We start from the raw sequence: 10,360 nt of genomic DNA, 5'->3' as shown, positions 1-10,360 counted from the left end.
TTGTGAGGATAAATGAACTATGTATGGAGAGTGTCTGGGCCTGACCCTCTCAAAAAATGCTTGGGCCCCAGATAAAGACAATGAGTGAAATCAGAAAAGACCTGTAGATTAGATTATAGTCCTGTAGCAATGTTAATTTTCTGATTTTAATCGTTGTTCTGCAGTTATATAAGAAAATGTCTTTGCTCTTAGAAAACACATACTGAAGTATTTAAAGAGGTATTATGTCTCCAACTTATTCTCAAACATTTCAGAAAAAAATTATAGGTATTTACAGATATGTGTGTATATATGGAGAGGGAGAATGAATGTAGCAAATGTGGTAAAATGTTAACATTTTTGGGGACTCTGTGTAAAGGGTATATAGGAATTCTTTGTACAGATTTTGCAACTTTTTTTTGTATAAGTCTGAAATTATTTTAAAATAAGTTTTTAAAAAGTTCCACTCTGCTCTGAGGCCTGTGACTTCTATTTGGACTCTCAGAGATGACATTTGGGGCATCTCACATATGCCTTTTGACCCTAAGGTGATCCATCAGAGCACAGGGAGGATGTAGAGGTTATGGGCACAACATGGTCTTTGGGTCAGGCTGCCTGGCTTCCAGCCCTGGCCTTGCAGCTTCTAAGGTCCCTGAGCTGTATAAGTAACTACTCAGGATTCAGTTGAAAGCGTTTGGTAAGATAAGAGCGGTACCTTGGTGTGGTGCTTGGCACAGGTCCTGGCCCATGGTGAACCTCCTGTACATGTTGTTATTGTTATTCTTGCCCCCTCAGTCATCCTACAAGTGAGAAGTAATGGCCTGGGTGTGGCTTAGAGACACTGATCTTGGCCCTTGTCTTGGTGCCCGCTCCCTGACGTGAGTTTTTGTCCCAATGAAGGCAGGGTGGCTGCTGCGGCGAGTGTGAATGTGCCTGACAAGATGAAGAGCCGAATCCCCGTGGTGCTCCTGGCCTGTGGCTCCTTCAACCCCATCACCAACATGCACCTGCGCTTGTTTGAGGTGGCCAGAGACCACCTTCACCAGACAGGTCAGTCACGGGGCCCAGGCCCAATGGAAGAACTGGTGGGTTGGGCCTCTTGGGGCTTTGCTGGCTGCTGTCATCACCCCCATTATGAAAACTGTTCAGTTTATTCATTCACAGCATAACTGGTGACATACATTTCCTCCATCATATTCAGAGAGCTAACACCCCTTAGCCGTGTGACATGTGTACAAGTCATATCCCTGGCCATAGAGTTGAAATGCTTCTCAGGATCCACTACCTCCCTGTCCACTTCACATTGACCATTAATGCTAAAAAGACAACTGGGCACGTTATAGAACCTGTGTCTCAATCAGGACATCCTTCCTGGGGCTCCAGGAAGCATTTACCCACACAGCCAGATGAATAGGTAGCATGTACCTTTGAGAACGCCTGCTACTCTTCAGTGGGTAAACAAACGTTCTATAATGGGGATTTTGACCCGTTCTCCTTTGAGAGAATAGATCTTAGACAATTACAAATTAACAGACTTGTATATAGGGCATTTCTAATACAGATGGCATGGCTTTGCCAGAAATATTTAATCAGCTGGAAATATTTAATCTCGAAATGTTCCATCTCCTTGACTTTCCATTTCATTAGTAAGAGAGTAAATTGGCATTTGTAATCTGCATGATTATTTCTAAAGAATATAAGTCATTTATTTGTTGATGTCAGATACATGTGAAAGTTTTATTCATTACGTATTTATGTATATCTTATGTATTCATATATGTATTTTGTATTTTTGCATTGCTCAAAAATGTTTGCTGTTTTTAAACCAAAATCAATTTCTATTTACTTTTAACATAGAAAAAAATATTTGAGTAACATGTAAATCATTTCTTCAAAGAAATTACTTACAAATATTAATTTATTTTAAAGAAATGTCTTTGTTTACAAAACATTTTTTAATTTCTCAAAAACTGAAGTATTTATTTTTAGTAAATACATAGCTCTGACATAGGAATAAAAAATCCAAACAGTTAACTTAAAACTGGTCAGTGAGCATTAGTAAGCCATATACCAAAGAAGAAATATAAATGGACAGTACACTTGAGAAAAGCTGCTCAACATCACTAATAATCAATGAAAATGCAAATAAAAACATAAACACCCCAAGGTAATAAGCACCATGAGGGCAGCTACTGTGACTGCTTGAACACCACAGAATTGCCACCGTCTGTCACTAGGCTTATAGCTGGTGCCCAATAACTATCCGTTGTGGTAGTAAATAGTTCTAGCCTATGAGATAGGCAAAGATTAAAGATTGTCAAAATTCAGTGCTGGCAGGATAGGGAGGGAAACAAACACTCATGTATTGGTAGTGATGGGAAATGATAAAACATTTTTGGAGGGCAACTTGGTTTTCCATAGAAAAAGAGAACTGAAGTCTATACACACATCCATAATGAGGAGAAAAATCAATCAATGGAAGTCAAACCAGAACTGATGCAGATGTTAGAATTAGCAGACTAGGACATTAAAGATTACAATAGTTATGTGACATATGTTCAAAAATTAAGTAGAGACATGGAAAATATTAAAAGGACTCAAATATCTAGACATGAAAACTACAGTAGGTGAGATGAAAAATAAACTGGATAGGATTAACGACAGATTAGACACTGCAGAAGAAAAGGTTAGTGAACTTGAAGCTATAACAGTCTATCCAAGCTGAAACAATCCAAAATGAAACATAAAGAGAAAAAAGAATTTTTAAAAATAAAGAATATTGGTGAGATATGAGATAATTTAAATCATCTTAATATACTTGTAACTGAACTCCTAGAAGGAAAAAACAAACAAAGAACAGAAAAAATATTTGAAGCAGTAATCACTGAATTGTTTTCAAATTTGATGAAAACAGATTTAATCAAGTAGCTCAACAAACCCCACGCACAAGAAACATGAAGAAAACAGCGCCAAGGTATATGATAATAAAGTTTCTCAAAACCAATAATAAAGAGAAAATCTTAAAGGCAGCTACAGAAGAACAAATAAAGAAGATAGCAGATTTCTTGTTTCTGAATTCAGCAAAAGGGAATTCAGTGGTACAGATCTTTAAAGTACTGAAAGAAAAAAACATGTCAATCTAGGATTCTATATCTGGCAAAAATATCTTTCAAAAACAAAGGCAAAGTAAAGACATTTGCAGATCTACAAAAGCTGAATGATTTCACCACCAGCAAACCTGCACCACAAGAAATACTAAAGTCCTTTAGGCAGAAGTAAGATGATACCAAATGGAAAAATGTATCTACACAAAGGAATACAGAGCATTGATAACCACGTGGGCAATTATATATATTTTTTATTATTTAAATTTCTTTAAAAGATAATTGACCATTTAAACAAAAATAACAATATATTGTGGGGTTTATAACATATGTAGAAGTAAAATATATGACAGCAGTATCAAAAACTGGGAGGGGAAAAATAGAAGAATAGTATTGTAAGGTTTTTATGCTATACATGAAGTGTTATAATATCACTTAAAGGTAGACTGTGATAAGTTAAAGATATATATTATAAACCCTAATGCAACCACTAAAATAAAAAAAACAAACAGTTATAACTCATAAGCTTTTTCAATGGAAATAAAATAGAATGAGAATATACTCAGTTAATCTAAGAAGGAAGAAACAGGGGAATGGGGGATCAAAGAATAGACGGGACAAATAGAAGCAAATAACAAAATGGTAGACTGAAACCTAATCATATCAATAATCACTTTAAATATAAATAGTCTAACACATTCTGCTAAAAGGCAGGCATTGTCAGATTGGACAAAATAAGCAGGACCCAACTACAATTATCTGATGCCTACAAGAAACATACCAAATATAAAGACACAATTAGGTTCAAAGTAAATGAATAGACAACTAGCCCATGCAAACACTAATTAAAAGAAAGCTGAAATAGCTCTAGTGTCAGAGAAAGGAGATTTCAGCGGTAAGAATATTAACAGGAATAAAGGAAGTCATTTCATAATTATAAAGAGGTCAATTCTTTGAGAGGAAATAATAATCCGAAACCGTTTTAAAATGTAATAATAGAATATCAAAATACATAAGAATAAAAACATATAGAACAACAAGGAGAAATAGACAAATCCACAATTACAGTCTGATATTTTAAGTCTCTTCTCACTAATTGATAGAATAAATATGCAGAAAATTATTAAGGATATAGAAGACTTGAACAACACTATCAACCAATTCAACTTAGTTGACTTTCATAGAACACTTACCAAACATCAACAGAATACACTTTCCTTTCAAGGGCACAGAGAACATTTACCAAGATAGACTATATTCTGGGCCATAAAAGAAGCTTTGATAAATGTATAAGGCTTGAAATCCTACAAAATGTGTTCTCTGACCACAATGGAATTACATGAGAAATCAATAATAGAAAGATTTCTGGAAGATTCCCCAAATACCAAAATGGAATAACACACTTCTAAAAAACCCATGTGTCACAAAGGAAATCAAGATGGAAATGAGGAAATATTTTGAACTGAATGAAAATTAAAGTCGAATATATCAAAAATTTGGGGATGTCACTAAAGCAATACTTAGGGGGAATTGTAGCACTAACTAAACACTATATTAGAAAAAAAAGAAAGGTTTTAAGTCAACGACTTCAGCTATGTTAAGAAATTAGGAATAGAGGAACAAATGAAACACAAAATAAGCATAAGAAAGGAAATAATGAAGAACAGAGCAGACATCAATTAAAGAGAAAACAGAAACACTTTACAGAAAATCAGTTGAGCCAATAGTTGTTTCTTTGAGGAAATCAATAAAAGTTATAAACCTCTAGCCATACTAACAGGAAAATAAAGAGGAAAGACATAAATTACTATTATCAGGAATGAGAGAGGTGACATAACTATAGATTTTGAAAACTTATATAGAAAATATAAGGGAATATTATAAACAACTCTATGCCTACAAATTTGATCATTTTAAAAATTGGAATAGACAAATCCCTCAAAAGACACGCTACCAAAGCTCATTCAAAAATAGATTTTTTTTTTATGAGAAGAAACAAGTAACCTAAATAGCTTTATACCAACAAAAGAGGTTTAATTTGTGATTTAAAAACCATCCCACAAAGGTTCCTGGGAAGATGGCAGAGCAGGAAGCCACAGGAATCTGTCTCCCCACCTAAACAATAATTGCACCAACAGAATCTGTCTGATGTAACCATTTTGGAATACTGAAGTCTGTTGAAGATGGACTACGTCCAGGGGAAGACATGGACAGATAAAGTGCAGTTAAGTTTAGTCAACTTCAGCTCTTAGCCCAGTAAGAGCTACCCCTCCCCCACCCCCAGCCACATGGCAGGCAGCTGTGCCCATGTTCCTGGAACAGCCTGCACACAGCTTGTGGAAGCCAGTGTGGGGGAAAGGGCCTCTGTCTTCCGAATACTGGGGATCTATGCTCTGATCTCTGGTTACTGCCTCTGATCACTGATGTGCAGACGAAGGTGGCCAGCCATTGTTGCATCTCCTCTCATTGTTGCAAGCCCCTCCCTCTCCTTCCAGGGGATTTAAACAATCAGCACGCTTTCCCCTCCCCTCCTTTTTCTCTTTTTCCCCTTTTGGGAGCCAGACATTAAAGACTAGGACATTCAAAATTAACTGCATATATGGGAAAAATTAGAAATGACCACACATGCCTAGGGAAAGTCTGAAAAAAGACTGAGAAGACTTTAACTTTATACTTTGGGCTGATCCTCAGCACAAAGACAGCCTACAACTGTCAAAAAACAATAAGTAATAACAGCAACCAAAAATATCAGGGGAAGGATAAATTATCAAAAATATCAGGGGAAGGAAGCAACCAAAATTACTGGGGAAGGAGAATAATCTGATTTCCAGAGTTACCACATCATTAGAGTCAAATGTTGTTTTCAACCAAAAAAATCAGAAGCCATATAAAGAAACAGGCATGTATGGCCCATTCAAAGGAAAAAAAATAAATAAACAAAAATCACCCTTGAAAAAGACCTGATGGCAGATCTACTAGACAAAGACTTTAAAAGAGCTGTCTTAAAGATACTCAGATAACTAAAGGAAGATGTGGAGAAAGTCAAGAAACCATCTATGAACGAAATGGAAATATCAATAAAGGGATAGAAAACCTAAAAAGAAACCAAAAAGGAATTCTGGAGATGAAAGATATAAGAACGGAAATGAAACGTTCACTAGAGAGATTCAAAGGCATATTTGAGCAGGCAGAAAAAAAGAATTAGCAAACGTGAAGATAGGACAATGGAAATTATCAAGTCTGAGGAACAGATAGAAAAAAGATTAAAGAAAAGTGGACAGAGCCTAAGCGACCTATGGGACACCATAAGGTGGACGTTGTGAGAGTCCAAGAAGGAAAAGAGAAAGAAAGGGGCAGAGAGAATATTTGAAGAAATAATGGCTGAAACTTTCCAAATTTGATGAAAGATATAAATACAAACATCCAAGAAGCCCAACCAACTTCAAGTAAGATGAACTCAAAGAGATTCACACTAAGACACATTATAATCAAACTTTCAAAAACCAAAGACAAAGATAATTCTTGAAAGCAGCAAGAGAAGCAAATCATCACGTACAAGGGATCCTCAATAAGATTTTCAGCAGATTTCTCATCAGAATCTTTGGAGGCCAGAAAGCAGTGTACTGTTATATTCTAAGGGCTGGAAGAAAGCTGTCAACTAAGAATCCCATATCTGGGAAATTCCCCAGTGATCCAGCGGTTAGGACTCTGCTCTTCCACTGCCAAGAATGTGGGTTTAATCCCTGGTCAGGGGACTAAGATCCACAGGCTGCACACCATGGCCAAAAAAAAAACCAAAAGGAATCCCATATCTTGCAAAACTATCCTTCAAAAGTGAGAGGAAAGTTAAGACATTCCTGGATAAAAAATGCTGAGGGAATTTGTTACCACTACACCTGCAAGAAGTGCTCAGGGAGTCCTGCAGGTGAAATGAAGGGACCCAAGATGGTAACTCAAATTTGTATGGAGAAATAAAGATCTCAATAAAGGTAAATACATGGGAAATTGTAAAAGCTAGTAACAATGGTTTGTAACTAGTTTTTATTTTCTACACAATTTAAGAGATTAATGCACTTAAAGGAAAAAAAAACTTGGTCTAAAACAAGCTAGTATTATTGTAACTTTGGTTTGTAACTTCAAGTCTGGCTTTCTACATAATTTAAGAGATTAATTCATTTAAAAGAATTACTAGGGCTTCCCTGGTGGCGCGGTGGTTGGGAGTCCGCCTGCCGGGGCAGGGGATGCGGGTTCGTGCCCCGGTCTGGGGGGATCCCGCATGCCGTGGAGCGGCTGGGCCCGTGAGCCATGGCCGCTGGGCCTGTGCGTCCAGAGCCTGTGCTTCGCGGCGTGAGAGGCCACAGCAGTGAGAGGCCCGTGTACCACAAAAAAAAAAAAGAATTACTAGTTGGGGCACACAACGTATGAAGATGTAATTTTGTGACATCAACAATCAAAAGGGCTGGGGACAGAGCATTAAAAGAGCAGAGATTTTGTAGGTCATTGAAGTTAAGCAGGTATAAATTCAAATTAGAGTGTTATAACTTTTAGATGTTCAATGTAATCCATGGTAACCAGAAATAAAATAGCGATAGAATACACAAGATAAAATGAGAAAGGAATTTAAACGTTTCACTACTAAAAAATCAACTAAAAGACAGTAATGCAGGAAATGAGGAACAAAAATATATAAGGCATATAGAAAACAAATAGCACTATGACAGAAGTAAGTCCCTCCTTATCAGTAATTACCCTAACTGTAAATGTATTAAACTCTCCAGTCAGAAGATGAGGAACAAAATAAGGATGTCCATTCTTATCACTTCTATTCAACATTGTACTGGAGGTTCTAGCCAAAACAATCGGCAAGAAAAAGAAATAAAACTCATCTAGACTGGAATAGGAAAACAAATGTTTGTAGATGACATAATCATCTATGGAGAAAATACATAGAAATCTACAAAAAAGCTCCTAGAACTCATAGGTGAGTTTAGTAATGTTGCTAGATAGGAGATCAATACATAAAAATCATTGCATTTCTATATACAAGCAGCAAAGAATCATAAATTAAAATTTTAAAATAATACCATTTACAATAGCATAAAAAAAGAAATAGGGATAAATCTGGCAAAAGTGTGCAAGATCCATATGCTAAAAACTACAAAACATTGTTGCAATAAATTTAATACAACCTAGTTAAAATGGAGAGATATGCCTTGTTTTGTGGGTTGGAAGACTCAACAGTGTTAAGATTTCAGTTCTCTCCAAATTTACTTATAGGTTCAATTCAATCCCAATAAGCTTTTTGGTAAAAATTGATAAGCTAATTCTAAAATTCATATGGAAATGCAAATGACCCAGGATAGCCAAAGTAATTTTGAAAGAAAAGGAACAAAGTTGGAAGATTGACACTATCTGATTTCAAGACTAATTATAAAGTTACAGTACTTGTTACAGTGTGGTATTGGTGTAAAAATAGTTAAATAGATCAATGGAACAGAATAGTGAGCACGAAATTTGACCCCCACCCCTTACATAGATAACTGAGTTTTGACAAAGTTGCAAAGGGCAACTCAGAAGAGAAAGGATACTCTTTTCAAAAAATGGTATGGAACAATTGAATATCCATATGTTCCCCCCTACCCCCGCCAAAAAAATAACACTCAACCCGAAGCTGGCACCATATACAAAAACTAACTCAAAATAGATCATAAACTTTAATGTAAAGCATAAAACTATGAAATTTCTAGAAGAAAACAGGAGAAAATCTTTGTGACCTTAGGTTAAAGATTTCTTAGATAAGACACTACCAAAAGCGTGATCCAAAATAGGAAAAAAAAAAAAAAAAGACAAATTAGATTTCATCAAAATTAAAAGCTTCTCCTCTTCAAAAGACACTAAGAGAATAAAAGACAAGCCATAGCCTGGGAGAAAGGATTGCAAAGCATAAATCTGTTAAAGGACTTTTATCCAGAATATGTAAGGACATCTCAATACAGTAATTTTTTAAAAAACCAAATAACCCGGTAAAAATTGGAGGAACTATTTGAACAGACTCTTCACCAAAGAAGTTATATAGATGGCAAATAAGCACACAGAAAGATGCTTAATTGCATACAGAAAATGCAGAATAAGACCACAATGAGATACCACTCCACCCCTATTAGAACAGCTAAAATTAAAAAGACCAGTCATACCAACTATGGGCAAAGATGTGGAGTAATTGGACTTCTCATACACTACTGGAAGGAATGTGAATAGTTCAATGGCTGTGGAAAACAGCTTGTCAATCTCTTACAAGTCACAAATAAAATGTCCTTATCTCTTAGAAAAAAAAAAAGTATATATCCATAGTCTAGCAATTCCACTTCACAAAATTTATCCTAAGGCAAGTATGTGGGGGAAACAAAGAATATTTCTATTTGGGAGAAAGTAGGAATGTATTCCCTATATGTCTTAAAGTAGTGTGTGGAATCATGTTCTTTTCAGGGTGTATAGCATCTACTTTGCTTGGTATAAACATCTGCTTGACTCTTAGCCACTAAGCGGCTTTTCCCAGCAACCCTGACTCATCAGAAATGCCCCTGTTGTCTTCGCTCTGAGGTTTATCAGGGCAGGGCCTGTACTCTGCTTTGTGCAATGTGCTGTTTCCCAGGCAGGAACATCTGTACACTGTATTGGGGACTTTGGATACTTCATGTACTTGCAGACTCTCATTTAGCACATGGTCAGGCTCTAGCGTGGGCCAGCGAGGTGTCAGAGAATATTCCTCATCCTTAAAGCTCATGATAACCACAGAATGCATGAATAATTAATCATATGGCTACAGTATATTTTTATATTGTATATGATTTCTGTAACTTAAAGTATTAATAGGTAGAGGGGCCTCACATGTGACCTCGAGCATCTTCTTGCCTTTATTCTCAGTCATTCTTGCATAGAAAGTACCTGGTCATTTTTGAAAGTCCAGAATGGATTCTGCTGCCTGTGTCTTTGTGTGTTATACAGCGGGTTGGCATCTTTCAACGTTCCACAGATACCTACTGCATCTTCTTCATGCCAGGCACTGTTGCTGGAAATAGAATTGATTAAATTGCATCTCCTGCCCAAGAGGGATGCACAATGTAGGTGATGAGAGACACATGGTAGCAAGTAACTGTGGCACTAGATGCAAAGGAGAGACATCTGTCACCTGGCAGTTAGGGAAAGCTTTTTGGAAGAGATGACACCCAAGGCTTGAAGAACATGAAAGACTTAGCCAAGCATAGTTTAGAGGGCAT

At 36.4% G+C, this 10,360-nt stretch overlaps 1 protein-coding gene across 1 annotated transcript in view; it reads left to right on the top strand.

The window, feature by feature from the left end:
* Positions 1-920: 920 nt before the first annotated feature.
* Positions 921-10,360, top strand: part of NMNAT3 (nicotinamide nucleotide adenylyltransferase 3) — a gene marked incomplete at both ends in the record, with an annotated part of 61,632 nt that continues 52,192 nt past the window's right edge. The window contains one exon of the mRNA XM_079704486.1: positions 921-1,033. Coding sequence (XP_079560612.1) covers positions 921-1,033 — 113 coding nt within the window. The remainder of the gene's footprint in view (positions 1,034-10,360) is intronic.

This window comes from Hyperoodon ampullatus, assembly GCF_949752795.1.
Source record: "Hyperoodon ampullatus genome assembly, chromosome: 5".
NCBI classification, from domain to species: domain Eukaryota; kingdom Metazoa; phylum Chordata; class Mammalia; order Artiodactyla; family Ziphiidae; genus Hyperoodon; species Hyperoodon ampullatus.
This window is presented reverse-complemented; position numbering and strand designations above follow the sequence as displayed.